The sequence below is a fragment of the Molossus molossus genome, unplaced genomic scaffold, assembly GCF_014108415.1.
Source record: "Molossus molossus isolate mMolMol1 unplaced genomic scaffold, mMolMol1.p scaffold_m16_p_4, whole genome shotgun sequence".
NCBI lineage: Eukaryota > Metazoa > Chordata > Mammalia > Chiroptera > Molossidae > Molossus > Molossus molossus.
Window position 1 is genome coordinate 21894958 of NW_023425377.1, and position 17815 is coordinate 21912772.

Sequence of the window (17815 nt, forward strand, 5' to 3'; positions counted from 1 at the left end):
CCTGGCATCAGCACCATTTACGTCCCCTGGCCAGGGAATGACTCCATGTACACAGGACAGGGAAGAAGCGACAAGCGAGAGCTGTCACCGCTAACAGCCTTGCAGACATAGCACTAGCGCCTAGAAGCATCAACCATGATTTCAAAGACAAACCACACTGTCTCCTCTTCCCCTGATAGTCTTGGCGATTTGTAATGTACTTTGGGAAATTTAATTCTAAGGCAGATTTGGAGCCGACCCCCTCATCACCAAGTTGTGCCTCTTGTACTTGTGTCTCCACTGTGAGGAACCAGCTTCGTGTTCTGACCAGGGCCCAGGCTGGGGCCCTCCGATCAGCTACGAAATGAAACCCACCGAACAAACCCCCTGACTGTGAACAGTGAGGACAGAGAGCTATAAATAGACATAAACTGAGATTTTGCATTTCCAAAAAAACATGAAGCAAACATGTAGTGTGAAACAAAAATGATATTCTATAATTTTGGTAAAAGTTGGAGGAGAAAAAAAGCAAGACAGGAATATGGGGGTATGGGGAAGATTTTCCTAACATACCTGTTTGGTGGGATCATCACTAAAATTGCAAACTGTTACCTTTTTTGAGTGCAGAGAGTGGGTAGCAAGCGTCAGCCAATGAATTTGGCCGGGGAGGTGAGTGACAGAGAGGGAGGGCACAAGCTGCAGGTTCTCAGCTAAGACCTGCCATACATACATTCACATATATCTGGCCAGGGTTTGTGCCGATGAAGGGCTCCTAGCAGCCGGACAGCAGCACACTATAAATAATGCCACGTGTGAAGGGTGACAACTTATAGGCAAACTGAATAGAAAGTGCCAGGTCATGCTTTTCCCAGCAAGCACCTGCATTTAAGGGGAGATACATCGCCGACAGGGAGCTGGAAGCCAGCTCTCAATAGGCATTTGCAGACAGATCAAGGAGCTCTGAGCTGCTACCTCTGAGCTAATAAAATCTGGGGCTGCATTGGGGAGGTTGGGGAGGGGCACAGAGCCTAACAGTGTTGGGCCAGAAAATCCAGGATTGGCCTTTGGCTTGGTAGATGCAGCCTCACACTCCAGAAAGCCTTTGCTCTGTTGCTCCTGATCAGATCCTACTTATGCTGGAGCTCTTTTCCCAGCAAGGCACAGGAAGAGGCTGGGCAGCTAGCTGGCTCCTAACGAGCATGAGAAGAAACCAACTGCAGAAGGCCCACAGGCAGCAGAAGAAAAAGCTTCCCTCAGCTGGCCCAGAGGGCGGGTTCCAGAAGGGGAGGAGGGGCTCCCTTCCACTGCCATCCTCTGGCTGGCCTTCTACTCAACGCCTAACTGCAGTGCAACTACACAACCAGACAGGCCCACTGACTGGGTCCTCTTTGCCTGGTCTTCTGAAGCGGCTGAGATCAGGCTGTCAGAGCAGGAGTACAGGCAAGAGATCAAACAGGGTAAGGGCCATGCCAAATTAGCCTCCAGAAGCCCCAACACTAGCTGTCTCTCCTATACAGCACATTCTCTGGGTGAGGGACCCTGAAGCAATAGCCTGCATTTCACTAAGACCTGGGGCCAGAGGAACTCCGTATTGTGCTGCTATCCAGCTGTTATCCCAGCACACGGTCCGTGGCACTGCCCACCTGGACAGGACTGCCTCAGGCAGCCCCTGCATGCACGGAAGCCTGCGCCGCCGAAGCTGCGAGCAGGACACCCCTCTGACCCCTCCACTGGCGTGCATCTTCTCGTACAAACAGCCAGGACCACGCGGGAACTCCGCTGGAGCCCAGGCTTGCAAACGGGAGACAACAGTTCCTGAACCCACTCTGGGGAGTTCTAAGCCTGAGGCTTCAGAGTGCAGGGCCGCTGCCACCTCCAGCTAGAACCTTGGTCGTGTGAGCACCTGTTAGAGACCGCCAGAGAGCAGAAATGGTGGATGGAAAGTGGCATTCCCTTAAGGGAGACCAAGTTACCACCAATCTTCCAAAGTTAATAAGTTGGTTGGTTGCTTAGAAGTCACTGCAACGAGAGAGTTGGGCTTTCAAACAGAAGAGGAAGAAAAAACAGGGGCTGTAAAGGTGGATCACAGCCCTCATGAGCTTTGGTGAAACACAAAAACAAAACCCCTGACAAAAATGTACATTAAATCATTATTATATGCTTTAAAAACAAAACAAAACAAAACAAAAAACCCTGATAAAATTGTGCTGCTCTCCCAACCTTCAGGGCGAACTGTAGCCGAAGGTAAGTAAGCAAAGCCTAGCGACAGGAATGGAGGAAGCAAGACCTACCACATGTGCATGAACACACACATACACATGCACAGCTCAAGAGATGGAGAGTTAGTGACAACGCCCTTCTGAAAGAGGGAAGGGGCAGCCCAAAGCAAGGCAAGGTGCCCTCTGCCTTCTCTGCAGTTTGTTCCCAGATCTGAAGGCTGACCTCGAGGTGAGCCAACCCTGAGACTATTTCTGACACGCAGGGGGAGGGTCAGGCATCACAATTAGTGTTTAGAACACAGGAAACCAAAATCCCGACCAAGTGGTTCCGTTAGAGTCCAGGTCACGGAGGCAGCCAGGACAGGACACGGTCTGCCCTGTCCCCCGCTGACTGTGAACAGCCAAGCACCACACTTAGTGTCAGACCAGCTGCTGTAAGTTCTCTGAACTTAATTTCACATTCTCTGTGCACAATGACCTCATCGTCTCATCCGTGGCAACAGTGCGGGTGTCTTCCCAGCACGATGGTGACTGAATGCCACCATGCCGTGTGCCTGTCAGGGGCTGAGGCTCGGAAACAGGCCCGAATGCACAAAGCCACCGCTCTACACGCCTCCCGTGAGCAGAGACACATCCCACTCGGCCGTCCTCTCCCTCAGCCTAGTGCACTGGCGATACTTCCTGAGTCCTTCATGTCTGCTCAGAATGACATCAGGCTGGTCAGTGGCAGGCAAAGGCCATGCCTCCCCACAGAGGTACGTGTTTAGATGATCCTGATTAAACCCGTGAGGCACTCGGCCGCGAGGGCTGAGGACCTCGGCAGACACTTCCTGCAGCAATTTTCAGCCGGAGAAGCTGAGTACGAGTTTACTGAGGAAGGAACAATTCACAATAAGCCCTGATCTAGAGAGTCTAAAAACAAAAGCTAATTTTAAATAAAATATAAATATTTTCCATTGAGGCAGCACTTAATATCCTTTGGGGGCTAAAGCAACCAAGAATACAGTACTGTGACCCACACAAGGAATCAGAGAGGAGAAGGTGTTGCTGAGGGTCACAGCAAGCCAGAGAGAGTCAAGGTTAAAAACTCCAGAGTTGGGGGCTGGTTTTACACCACTAGGTAGATCCAGACACCACTCGAGATTTAAATAGGTAGGTGAATATCGAGGTAAAATATCTGGGGGAGAGATGAGAAAGAGATAGGCCCGGCTTTATAAAGAGGGAGAGTTCTCACTTATTTCATCTGGGCCTGGACCAGGGAAGAAGATGCTAAAATGTTTAAATAAAGTGAGCTGTGCAACAAGAATCATTTGGGGGAGGAGGGTCAGAGGAGAGAGGCAAGTAAGGGAGGAGGCAGGAAGAGGGAAAACAGCTGTAAAGTTCTGGGTTAAAATAAGTACAAACGGACAATGCTGGCACTGCCACTAAAGGTCCCTCCTGCGTGACTGCTACCCACTCTCCCCCTGCCCTCAGTCTACCTGCCCCAGGGCACCTGGGTGCCAGGTAGCAGGGTTCCTGACAGCACCCTCCTGAGGCTCTGGGGCCAGGTGCTGGGGAACACACAGGGGAGGGGTGGGCAGGTGCAGGGGTGCACCCAGATAGCTAGGCAAAGGCACTGGTGGAGTTGATAAAAATGGGAGCATTGCTTGGCTGGATCAACTCATAGAGAGCCACATACGTCCCCACCACAAAGCCCACGAAGCCCAGGATGCTGATCAGGGCGTCCTTGGCGATGGTGAGGGGGCTCATGCCCTCCGAGTAGTAGGTGGTGATCTCCAGGAGGGGCGGGATGATGAGGGCCAGGGCACTGCTGCTCACGGAGCCGACCAGGGAGATGACCAGGTCCAGGCGGGGGATGAGGATGGCCAAGACGCCTGTGGGAGAGAGGACATGGGTGTTCAAGGCTGCCCAGAGCCGGAAAAGACCTCCTCACTGTTCTGCTAATTTAGCAAGTATCCTTGTCATGGAATGGAGAGCTCTAGGGAAACCTAGGCATTACCCCACCCAATCCTGTTCCACAGATGAGAAAATAAATGCCCAAAGAGGTGGGATAACCTGGGTCTCGCTGCAAGACCGGCAAAACTAGGACTGTCAGGTATTACATATTTTAAAAATTCTTGCAGCACACCAGCTGAAAATCACCAGTCAAGTGTCTAGCAGACAGCACAGCAAAGTATCTATTCATTAAGCTGAATTTGCCTCAGCTCCATGGGTATATGACTCCACAACATGACTGTCCCTGTGGAAAGAGAGGCCCAGAGAGGTCACATGATATAAACTGACAGCACTGGGACTAGAATCCAGGACCTCAAGCCCCTGGTACAGTCACATAGACCTTTTGAGTAAGAAAATACAGACTACCGCACATACCCACAAAAGAAGGGAGAACAGGGGGTCTGGCTGATCAGCAGGAAGATCCTGTCTGTGAAGAACTGGGGGAGTCAGATACTGGGTTGCTGTGCCAGGGAGACACCACGGTGGTCTGGCGGAGGACCCGGCACACAGTCGGCCCTGACCATTCTCGGCCTTACAAAGGAAATAACACGAGGATCTCGAAGCCTGATAACAAAGGGAGCACAGGAGTCCTGGGCCTAACCTGGCCCTGCCGTGGTTTCGCAGCCTCGGGACAGCCCTGTCCTCCTGGCAATCCTCCACGGGCATTCACCCTTCACGGTTCTGAAGCCTCCAGTAGGTCTACAAAAAGTGCAGGCTTTTAACAATAGTCCTTTTCGGCCCTTAGCTATTTCCAAATAAACAGAGTGGGTGATATTCCTCCAACCCTGAATTTGAAGTTGGAGAGAAAGTGCAGGTTGATGACAAAATGGCCTTCTCATCATGGATAACCTAATGCTCAACAAGGGTTGATCTAGTGTACCCCAGAATAAGACACTTGCCCTCTCTGGGATCTGCCCATACAGGAATGTGGTTGAGAGTTCGGGCTCTGGACTCAGAACCTAGGCTCCAATTCCTGTTCCACCACAAACCATTCGGTTACTTAACCTTTTTTTGACTCATTTCCCCTACTGCTAAATAGGGATTGTCAAATGCAAAGATCTTAAAGGACTAAGCACATAATGAATGCTTCAAAAACGTTAGCTAATGTGGGATATAATGAACATAACAGTCTGAGGAACAGGGTAGACCCAGAGACATAGAAGTGGGGTACAGACTGACAATCCCCAGAAGAGGGGGTGGGGGGAGAGATAAACCACAGAATTTATATGCATGTACGCATGAACAATGGACATGGACAACAAAGCTGGGGACAGGACAGGGAGGGAGGGGGAGGGGAGTGTCAGTGGGGGGAAAAGGAGAAACATCTGTAACAAAAATAAATAAATTCAGATATCCAAGGAACCAAAAAAACCAAAAAACTTTACAACTAAATTATATCCTTCTGTACATAATATTTATGATCATTCTAATGCCATTTTTAATAACTATGTATATATATGGTGTCAGATGGGTACTAGATTTATTAGAGTGGTCACTTCATAAGTTTTATAAATGTCTAATCACTGGGTTGTACATCTGGAACTAACACAATATTGTATGTCAAGTGTAATGGAAAAATAAAAGATTATTTAAAGAAAAAAAATGTTAGCTAATACAGTTACCAGTCCCTGCTCAATAGCAGGCTGTGCTCCAGGGTAAATCGGCTCACCATGCTGAGACTCAGTTTCTTTACTCATGAACAGGTGACTGCACTAATACTGAAGGACTGCTGAAGTCTCACCCAACTTACATGCACATTCAGTAACTTAGGAATGTGTCCTGGGTTGTGTACCTCAACTCACTGTCAACTGGGAAGCAGTGTGCTGCTCAAGGGTGGCACAGCAGAGCGAGAGGTAGGACTCCTCTCCTCGAACACAGGACTGTGCCAAACACAGCTTGTAGCCCAACCGATGTTGTGCCATTAAAGGGAGTGTGAGTTACTCCTCTGGTGCCAGCCCCTGACTGCTCCAGCCCACGCAAGAGAAGGGAGGCCCTTAGCAGAGACAGTGAGACGCAAGAGGAGACAGATGACCTGGCGGGCCCCTTCAAGCTCTGAGAGTCTGTCATATTCTCTCCCTGTCTCACATCAACCTGAAGGACAGATGGACAGTCATGATAGTGTGAAGTCAGATGTGCTCTATCTACTCTGAGATAAGAATTAAGTGGAAACAGAAACAGAAGCTTCTGTGATCAGAATCTTTTCTCAGACTAGATAGGGTTGTTCTGCTTCATCATGGTATTTTTAAAGCAATCTAGAAATGTGTTCTTGTTTTTACTACAAAGAATAAACAAGATAAGCATACTTAACAAAAATATCCTTAAGAGAGATTTTCAAACAGGTGAAAACTTCTCTTAAAGCCAGGACCACAGGGCTGTAAAAGAAAGACCCTCTTCCTAGCCGGACCAGATACCATAACTGAACCCTAAATAAAGCCTGACACTGGAGAAAGATAATGGAGGGAGGTTATAAGAGTGGGCCTCCCGCTAATATGGGGGAAGAGAAAAAGATGAGGATCCAAATTAGCATAAAAGCCCCAAGGGCTCAGCAGCAGGAATATCTGTTTGGCCACTATGCTAACTCCAGAGGCAGGAATCAGGTACTTAGGAAAGAAATGGGAACAACTAAAACCTTTAAATGTCTTTACCAGTAAATGTATTTACGAGTTAAAGCCTTCTAAAAAGAGAAACTCAAGAAAGTAGAGATCTCAGGAGGCAGCCAACTGGGAATACCCTCTCTGCCCTCCCCCCACTCTCTCTCACAAAAGAACACCCCATACAAGAGGAAGACAGCACACTGCCCCCTGGCAGGTCCAGAGCCCTCTGCAGCAGCTCAGAGGTGGCCTGTACAGAAAGCAGGGGCTGAGGACAGCTCAGCCGGACCACATGATTACTCAAGAGGCTCCAGTGGTATTACAAAACATCTTCCCTTTGGGTTAAAAGACTACAAACAGGATCGTGTAATGGCTGAAGCAAATGGCCATGTTCAGAGAAGGAACTGATTGGGATTCTGAAGTCTGTGGTTTTAGACCAGCAACAGAAAGAGCTGACTAACGCACAAGAAGAGAAAGCACTTAAGAGAACAAACACACACAGAAATATGATATAAAGTAATATCCCAATTGAACACTTACTGCTCCTGTGTCCAGAAGCTCTTTCTGCTGTTTTATTATGACTGATGTTGGGAAAGCCCACGTGTTACTCTTAAATGTCTAGAAATCTACCTTAAGTTGATTATATAGTCATAGAGAGAATATATAATTTCATGTAATAGGGGTATAAATTCAAAAAGTACAAAAGCAAGTGAAACAACCTACATATCCAAAACTAAAGAAGTAGTTTAGTAAAGATGATCCACCAATATAACGGAATATCACACAGTCATGAAAATATTTATGAAGGATGGATATATATATATATATGATATATTAAATAAAATTAAAAAGACAAAGTTATATGTATACTATGATTGAAACTTTTTTTCAAATGCACCCATGAGCCCTGGCCAGTTTGGCTCAGCGGTTAGAGCGTCGGCCTGCGGTCTGGAGAGACCGGGTTCGGTTCCCACCAAGGGCACGTACTTCGGTTGCAGTTTGTCCCCGGCCCTGGTTGGTTGTGCGGGTGGCAGCCACTCGATGTGTCCCTTCACGTCGATGTTTCTCTCTCTCTCTCCCTTCCTCTCTCTCCCTCCCACTCTATCTATACAAAAAATGGAAGAATGTCCTCGGGTGAGGATAAAAAAAATAATAATAATAAATAAATAAATAAAATAAAATGCACCCATGAGTTTTAACACAGAAGATAAAATGCAAAAGAAAATTATTTTGTTAAGTCAGTGGGATATTGAGAATTTCTTCTTCAATAACCCCAGATCTAGACATTCTCCAAATATCTTTACATTAACTTTATTTTTCCAAGCAATATTTTGGTCAAAATCTAAAATAAGGCTCAAAGTAGTTATGCAGAATTACAGAATTTTAAACTTGAGAGAAACCTCGGTGATGAGATACCCTTCATATCTTACAGTTGAGGAAACAGGCTTCACAAGGGTGCCTGGGGCTGGGCACAGGCACAGCTAGTTTACGCTGCTACCCTTTCCCACAGAGCTGCAAGGCCGAGACTGTGAAAGGCCAAACCAGGCAGAGAAGCCACTCTGTTTGGACCTGGAAGCTATGTGCTCCAAAGGGCCTGGGTGCTGGAATGTTGTCAGCTATGCTTTCTGGTCTAAACAGGCCTCTCATTTGATAGGCTTTTGTGTTATTACATCTTCAACAATAGGATTCTGAAATTCTCATAGCTAACTGAAGTGAAATGTTTCACATGGCAAATGCCACACAGAATTAGTAGCGACTACTGAAGGACAGGTTAGTGCCTCATGGAATCCTAAGAAATTGTTCTTCCTGCATCTGTGGGGTCCCCAGGTGGAGCCAGACTCTTCTAGCCTCTCCTTTGACACAAGCCCTGGTCATAAGGTGACCTGTGGAGTTGACTTTTCTAAACATATGGGCTGGAAGTAAATACTGTCCCATATGAAATCATAACAGAATGAGCACCATACTCTGACATGCATAGTTCCCCAGCCCCTTCTCCCTAGCAGTATGAAATTCAGCATCAAAAAGCAGACAGAGCAATCTCTGGGAGACAGAGAAGATTGGTGAGAAAGTTCAATTCCAATTAGAAAAAAAAAATTGAGGCTGGACCAAATTACCCTACTTTCCTTGAGAATGAAAGGTGAGGAAGAGGAGAAAATTTTGGGGAAAAGACAAGAAAAACACCAGAAATAAACATAAAACAAGCTTCCATTAAAACTTATGGGTTATGAAAATAATGAGTTATATCAAAGCTCTAAAATCATATATCGCCCTGGCCAGTTTGGCTCAGCGGTTAGAGCGTCAGCCTGTGGTCCGGAGAGACCCGGGTTCGGTTCCCGCTAAGGGCACATACTTCGGTTGCAGTTTGTCCCCGGCCCTGGTTGGTCGTGCGGGTGGCAGCCACTCGATGTGTCCCTTCACATCGATGTTTCTCTCTCTCTCTCTCCCTCCCACTCTATCTGTACAAAAAATGGAAAAATATCCTTGGGTGAGGATAAAAAGAAAAAAAATAATAATAATAAAATCATATATCAACTGATCTTGTGCAAAAAGATCTGAAAGTACAAAGAAACAAAAACAAAATGAACTCACATAAATACATTTAAATTGGTGCTACAGTGAAAGGCCACTCCTGAATCCCACAATTGCTTCAGAGTCTCCAGGGAAGGCCAGAAAGCCAGAGTGCTCAGAGATGAAGGGGCTGCATCCTTTTAAAGGATGACAATGCAATGCTAAATCAGAAGAGATCACAGAAGGGAAAAACACAACTGAATGCGCTTCAAGATCAAAGGCAGCTCGAGTCCTTTGAGCATCATGCTGTAGAAGAAAGGTGAGACCCAGAAACAGAGCCAGAGCCAGGAAAAGTGAAACAAAAACCGAGTCATCTAAGGACAGCATGAGGTCTGTGAATCAGAGACTGGTGGCTCCTGCAGGGAGCAGTGGAAGGAAACCTGGCAGGAAGCAAGGCATATGCTACCGGAGGCTAAAGCCAGACTTGAGAAGGAAATGGGGCCGCAGAAGGGATCAGGCCCAGCGTCACCGCCCCAGCTCTCGGTCAGGGAGAAGCTGCTCTCTAGGCAGGGACAGCGCGTTTCACCCAGACAGACCTAGTTTCTCTAGAGGAACACTTTGAAACAAAGGCAATGACGTGAACTGTCCTCACTCACCCTTTCTCCCAATGCCCTTTGGATCAAGAATTGGGACTCTGATAGTTGACATTATGAACACCTGCATGTGGAATCCGTCTCCTCAACACTTATGACTAATCCACCACAGAAGAAACACACATATCTGAATCAAAGCATCCAGAGCTGCTGGCGGAAGATAGGTAAAACCAGAATCCAACTATCCTATCGGCATGCATTTAGGCAATTTACTGGAAAAGCAAAATAAATCACCTTCCTTCATTTGCAATAGCTCTGGGCCAGCAGGCTGCCCTCGATTAGTTGCTAAGTTTGTTATTTCTATAGGCTGGACTAGACAGAGGCTGAAGGCCTACCAAATAAAGGCTACAAGAAGTCAGATTCATGGTTGCCATCAGCTCTCTGGGCCTGGAAAAATCAGTGTCCACCCTCTGCCCAGCTCCTAACCAGCCCCACCCAGATATAAATCCTCAGAAGGAATGCTCCCCAAGATTAAATCAGAAAGTCATGGAAAGGCCTTTAGTTCCTTGTTCCAGGGAGTTATTGTCACACAGATATCCAGAATGATAAGCTTCTGCCCACTATCCTTGAAGTACCACAAAAAGGAACTGTAGGTGGCTTGAGGAGGTCCATTCTGCAATGTCATTAGTCTGTCCCTTGAGGGGGTCCATTCTGCAATGTCATTAGTCTGTTCCCTTGAGGAGGTCCGTTCTGCAATATCATTAGTCTGCTCCCTTGAGGAGGTGCATTCTGCAATATCATTAGTCTGCTCCCTTGAGGAGGTGCATTCTGGGACAGACACTAGGCTATTCTCTTGAAGAGGTTTATCCTCAGGTAGGTACTAATCTGTTCCCCTGACAAGCTCCATTCTGGGATAGGCACCAGTCTGTTCTCTGTATTTTTCTTGGGTGGTTGAAGAGGATAGTCTCCTGCCTGCCCTTCTCTTGCTAACAGGTGACCAATTACATCATTTCTGATTTCCCATACTATGAGTGAAAGCTGGACAACATTCACATATTTTACCCCTAAACACTCAATTCTGGTTCAATTAAAGAAATCACAGAGTCCTATATTATTCTAAAGATAGAATAAATAATAAGAGTATATATGTCATCAACTCACCTCACCATCTGGACACACCTCAACTCTGACACAGAGAGCATGCCAAGACTGGCAACTTCACTACAATGCAAGGTCTCCCTTGTGAAAGCCCTGGAGGCTGGGTGCCCTTTGGGAAAAAACAAACAAGGCTACACCCCCCCACCCACCGTGTTCTACTCACATGTCAAGCAGACCAGCATGGTGCGCACCAACAGGTCCACCGCCAGCTCCCAATGCTCGGGCACACGGGACACGAAGAAGGGGATGATGATCTCGGCTGGGACGAAGAACTGGATGGCGTAGGTGAAGAAGATGCCGATGGAGTAGAGCAGCTTCACCGACTGGTACAGCCTGCAGAGAGAGCCCAGATACATTCAAAAGCCACTCTGCACGCTCATATACTAGCAGGAATAGTGCAAAATGGTGCAGTCCTGTTGTGATGTGGCCATATCTATCCAAGCCACAAACGCATGTGTCTAGCAATTTCATCTCTAACAATTTATCTTGCAGATATATTTGCACATGTGCACAAAAACTTACATTCAAAATATGTCACTGCAGCATTATTTAAGTACAAAAGTCTGAAACCAGTTGAAATGCTAATCAGTGGGGAACTGGTTAAATGAATCATGGTGTCCTCATGAAGCAGTGCAGTGTCTACAGTGTGCTACAATTTGTTTAAAAAGAGAAAAGCCATTCCTCCTCACATACACATATATGTGACACTCTCACACACATGAAACATCTCCAGAAGAAAATATAAGAAACTGGTTAATATGTTTGCCTCTGAAATGGGAACTAAAGGAGGTGAGTGAAAACTTAACATTTTCTGTGTACCCTTTGAACATTTGGAATCTTTACCAGGGGCATATATCCTTTCAAAAGTAAAAACAATAATACAATGAAATGGCCCGGCCAGTGTGGCTCAGTGGTTGAGCATCTACCCATGCACCAAGAGGTCGCCAATTCAATTCCCAGTTAGGGCACATGCCCAGGTTGTGGGCCTGATCCCCAGCGGGGGACATGCAGGAGGCGGCCATCGATGTTCTCTCTCATCAATGTTTCTATCTCTTTCCCTCTCCCTTCCTCTCTCTCTCAAAGTCAATAAAGAAAAAAAAATTTTTTTTAATCAACAAAAAGAAAAAAAATTTTTTTAAATACCATTAAATATAACAAGCCTGTTTATTTATATCCTCCCCATCCAATTCAGTGATCCCTAGAATCAGATGGTGACCACACAAGACCAAAAGGCAGGAGCATATCCATCTTTCCACCCCACTGCAGCGGTCTTCCTACCACTGCATCATCTGTAGCTTCTCAAGACCATTAACTCACCATGCGATATCTCTATCTAGTCCATGCTTAGCACTATGCGGAGTACAAAAAAAGTTGTACAAGTACTATGGATCTCCCATAATCATTAAAGGGAAGACCACCCTGCCCCTAAGCAAAACTCCACATCAAACCAGACCCTCATGCGTTAAGCAACAAGAAACACTGGCTGCCCACCTCATTTGTTGGAAATCTATTTAGAAGTGCGGACTATATTGTGTATAATATGCAATGAATTTCTCTGTGGTTGAACTGAATACCTAGATGTTCTTATGCTAGAAGCAGGAGAATACCCTGGGAGAGACTGAGTTTGACAAAAGGTCTTACTTGCTCCAAGAATAGATAATAAACACTCTTTGGAAAAATCAGCTGGTGGCTCTGTAATTACACTCAGTGTAGCACCAAAGCCTGCTGGAGTGCTGGGAAGTCTGGAATCAGGATAGTCACCTGCAGGGATGGCCAAATAAACTGCAACCGAATGGTGGCAGAAAGATTAGTATAGCTGGGTTTGAAACATCAGAGGAAAGAAGACAGATGCCCACCTACAGCTTTAGAGTACGTGGGCTACTTCTGCTGCACCTGATCCATTTATGCCAAACTACCATCTGATTCTTGATAGGGTAAGAACATTTGGAAATTTAAAAGCAGGCACCAGAGAGCAAGAGAAAGAAAGAGTTTCTAAAAACAACCCATTTCAGGACTACCAATTGACTAGCTACAGCAAATTTAGCCCCCAGACAGTTGCTGACTAGGGTATCCTTTGCTAAACACTATTGAATAAACATTTTTCTCAGTTTTCTCAGTCTGTCCTTGCATAATGCCTCACCAATCAGAGCTCTGAAAAACAGAGGCAGATCAACCACCAGCCGAAAAGTTACTCTGATCCCCAGGGCACTCAGCTAGCGTCTCAGTGTCTGCTCACAGCTATTCTCCACCATGAAATGTTAATCTCCAAAACAGAACAGCTGCTTAGAACACACCCTGTGGCATCTACCTTGTTAGGAAGCATTTCAATGTGTTTCAGTGTTTCCATATAATACAGCAACCAAGAGTTAAGAAAAGTGAGACACAGAAGGGCTCCCAACAACCCCTGATCCACGGTGAGAGGCCTCCATGAGCACACCAAGTCAGGGACTGCACGGGAGAGGCACAGCAGGAGCTGGGAACTAATGCCTCAGTCTCAGTGTTTATTCCTCCTTTTTGTTCAAAAATCATTCACTGGTCTAGCCTGTGTGGCTCAGTGGTTGAATGTCAATTAACGCACTAACAGGTCGCCAGTTCGATTCCTGGTAGGACACATGTCCAGGTTGTGGGCCTGATCCCCAGTGAGGAGCAAGCAGGACGCGGCCAATTGATGTTCTCTCTCATTAATGTTTCCATCTCTCTCCCTCTCACTTCCTCTCTCTCTAAAATCAATAAATGAAAAATAATTTTTTTTAAATTCATTCACTGGATGATGATCGTACCAGATGCTAGCATAAAATGGAGAACTGGATGGCTGCTGCCCTCACAGAGGTCACAGTGCAAGGAGATCACAGTGCAGGTAAACGAACAATTACAACACGATGGAATGAAAATTAGGATGGAATCCTAATGGGATCCTATGGGAGCGGAGAGAAGGGGCCCCTGAGACTTGAAGCTGCTATCAGCGCAATACCAGTTTCTCACAGTGTGTGACTCCTAGACCAAGTGCTCCTCACAGAGTGGGATTGGGGGTCGGGGGGTAGAGCCTGAGGGGCCCCGAGGCACATTAAGGAAGGCAAGGGGAAGCCTCTGAGGAGTTCTCAACAGGGGAATACGTGACTGGACTGAGTGTTAGGCAGCTTGCAGGGGGAAGAAGGGGGAGCCCAGATCTGGAGAAGGATTAGGATTCGGGCAGGTGCCCAGCCGATGTGGCTCAGTGAATTGAGTGGTGTCCCACGGACTGAGAGGTTTCAATTCCTGGTCAGGGCACATGCCCAGTTGCAGGCTCAATCCCCAGTGGGGTGCGTGCAGGAGGCAGCCGATCGATGTTTCCTCTTACATCGATGTTTCTATCTCTCTCCCCTCCTCTCTCTCTAAAAAATCAATAAAAACATGTAAAAAATAAAATGAAAGATTCAGGCAGGGCGATGGGTCAAAAGGCTCGGTGAGTAGCCACAAAGGGACGGGCGGGCCTGGGGGTGATGGGAGCAGTGGGCTACAGTGAAGTGGGCTGACTGAAGAGATAAGTAGGAGAAAGGATCTACATTCTGACCTATTACAGTGATTTAAAAACTATCTAGTGCTTCCGGGCTTCCATCCTCCCCAACATACCAGCAGTAGGGCAGGTTGAGGGTTATACTGCCTTGGATATCAGCTCCAAATTGCAGGTACCCCAGACACCCCAGGCTGATGTAGAGGGTAGTGACGATGGCCATTCCCACATACAGGATGATTGGAAATTTCCGGGGATCCTTCATTTTGTTTTCAAGGGGCAGAACCTATAAGAGTATTGAGAGAGAAGAAAAAGCACAGCAAAGAACATTAATGGCCAAGAAAAAAAGTAATATTCTCAGAAATAAAGTAATTTCTTTATCTTTAGAATTCCCCAAAGCTTGAGACTTACAGCTCATTGTCTCTGCTGGAAAGTCCTGAGAGGTTAGGGTGGCAGGACTGGAACCCAGGACTCCTGGTCCAGACTAGCATTCTGCCTCCTGCTATGAGACCACTGTAGGCTGGGCATTCTCTTTGCCCCTTGAATGCAGCCACCTGGCAACTAGCAGGCCCTAATGCCTCATGCCCACCTGGAACAGATGCTGGTGCTGGCACAGGCCAGCTGTACCTCACCTGAGATCACAGCTTTGCTAACCTGTCCAAAGAACACATGGGTCAGGAAAAACTGCCACTCTCATCCACAGAAACTGTTTCCTTACCTCACAAGGGGTAGGCACCAGCAGTGACAAGTTAAACCTCCAAGTTAGAGAAACCGAGGTGCTTGGGGTGGCATGATTTAATAAAGGATCTTGAATATTTAGGATCTCAGATATGTATAACAAAACCCAGTTTCCAGACTCCTATTTCAAACCATTGACCCTCGCCGCCTCCTCCCTCACAGCAGAGAACGTTCTTTAATCTTCACTAAAGCAAAGGAGAGAACAGAAGGATTGGTTGACTGAGGAACAGGGAAGACCGGAGGAATAACTATGACAATCTCACAATCTGCCATTAACTGCTTCTGGCATGACCCATAAGGAAAAGCAACGGCAGGACAATGACTACAAACTATCTTTGACCTTGTCATACACTCCTTTGTCCCCAGTGCCTGTGGCCACGAGGCAGAGCAGGTCTGTGTCAGACACACCCCAGCAGACACCAGAGCCAAAGCCTGGTGCTCTGAGGGGTGCCACAGCTCTGCATTCCCAGCTGGCCTTCCTCAACCCCCATGCCACCAGCTCAAGGGTCTCAAGCTACAGTTGATCCACATCCAATCAGAGTCAGTTTCTAAGCTTTCCTTCAGTGTCCTCCTATGGAGTCTGAAGAGACAGCAGGCAGGGCCCCCCTCCTCCATGACTGCCAGGCCTGGGCCTGCGGTGCAAACACAGAGAGCGCACAGTGAACAGTGAGCAGTGGTACTTTACCCGGATATGCTCAACAGCCCCCAAGTCCAAACTAAGGGTCAAAATAGCAATGTTCTCTCTACTGTAAAAACAGAAAAATCTTGAAGTAATAGATGGCGCTAATTACAGAATGACTCCGTTTTCAAGTCTTGGCTAACGAAATGAAGCAAAGAATAACTTCTGCATTCCTAATTGCCATGTACTACTGCTTACTGTACATGCAGAAGATGGGTGTGCAAAAGAGCTGGTTTGAATGTAAACATTCTCAAATTACACTTGAGAACATCAATGAAATCGCTGAAATGCTATTCACTAACTCGCCATTAAGTCTCAAACCATTTCCAATAGCATTTCCTCGGCATTCCTTAAAGCAGACCTCAAGGACACCAAGGACACCAGAGAATCACAGTGCAGCTCTTACCATCCCGATGCCTTCAAATGCAAAAATGGCTGTGCCAAAAAACAGAGGGTAGGTCTTCCAGGATGCCACCAAGGGGAGGCGTCTGGGGTCTGGGATCCTCTGAAAGAGAGAAAATAAAACAAAGCAAAGCCTATACATACAGAGCTTCAAGATCTGAATCCCAACATCAGACAGGTCATACTTTTCCTAAATCCTAGCTTCTCTGAAGGGAGAAGGCCTGACACCTGACAAACGATTGGGGGACATTTAGCCTGTGTACCTTTTTCCCTTCAGGCTGAGAAAACCCTACTTACTTTGGGAAAGGACTAGCCCAATGTACCATAAAAAACTCCAGTGTTGAAGCCTGCATAAAAATAGTCACGTTCTTTCCCTAGGTAATCACATCCTTGGAAATTTAATCAAGTAGAAAAAAAATCGGAATACAGAAAAGTTGAACAGCCCTGGCCGGTTTGGCTCAGCGGTCAGAGCGTCAGCCTGCGGTCCAGAGAGACCCAGGTTCGGTTCCCGCTAAGGGCACGTACCTCGGTTGCAGTTTGTCCCCGGCCCTGGTTGGTCGTGCAGGTGGCAGCCACTCGATGTGCCCCTTTCACGTCGATGTTTCTCTCTCTCTCTCCTTCTCTTTCTCTCTCTCCCTCCCACTCTATCTGAACAAAAAATGGAAAAATGTCCTCGGGTGAGGATAAAATAAATAAATAAATAAGTTGAACAAAGCTATTAGTAATTAAAAACAACCTAAATGTTTCCAAACAAGTGAATATTTAGTTTACTCACATCAACTATACCACAGAATATCATGCGCTATTTAAAAAGTAAAAACTAAGATAACTAAGTAGCACATGAAAAACTGCCTACAAAATAATAATTTAAAAAATACAAAATTTAAATTTACGTATTCACTATGATACAACTACATAAACACTCCACACAGATAAATCTGGAGGGGAAGATGGTAAATTCTGAGATGTGTTCTTTTTCTCTTTTTTTCCTACTTTTCTTTCTTTTTAAAAAAATTCTTATGAATAAGTTTAGTGTACTTGGAAACTATTGACAGGTGACAAGAGTATTGAAACACTTGGGAAAAAATAGCAAAAAGAGCATTTAAAAAATAGGCAAATAAAAACCAAGGCAATTGTGAACTGCAGGTAGAATGCAAGGATATACAACCCAAGCAAGGAGATGCAGACACAGAATCCTACTGGTTCACACTGCACAGCAGCACCCAGTAACAGACAGCAATGATGGAGCAGAAAGCGTCCTTTTACAATTTGGCTTTTTAAACCATGTGTGTACAAGGCTTAGACTGAAATAAAGATTGACTTTGCAACTGCCTTTTACAATGTTTTAAAACTGATTTAACTACAGAGGCATTTAGATAAACATGGGGCATGTTCTAACAGTGTGACAGAATAATATCAGTGAACAAAAGAAGAGCTAATATTAATCTCTGCAATGGGATTCT

General features: G+C 46.2%; 1 protein-coding gene across 2 annotated transcripts in view; it reads right to left on the reverse strand.

Annotated features, from left to right (window-relative positions):
• The window catches only part of LOC118615245 (proton-coupled amino acid transporter 1), a 41483-nt gene continuing 23668 nt past the window's right edge, over positions 1-17815 (reverse strand). The window contains exons 8-11 of one of the 2 annotated variants that reach the window (XM_036240002.1): positions 16357-16455; positions 14653-14819; positions 11207-11376; positions 1-4072 (exon numbers count right to left, since the gene is read on the reverse strand). In XM_036240002.1, the coding sequence (XP_036095895.1) occupies positions 3801-4072; positions 11207-11376; positions 14653-14819; positions 16357-16455 (708 nt within the window). In that variant the 3' untranslated portion in view covers positions 1-3800. Of the gene's footprint in view, positions 4073-11206; positions 11377-14652; positions 14820-16356; positions 16456-17815 lie in introns of those variants that run through there. The other variant, XM_036240003.1, reaches the window with a different exon arrangement.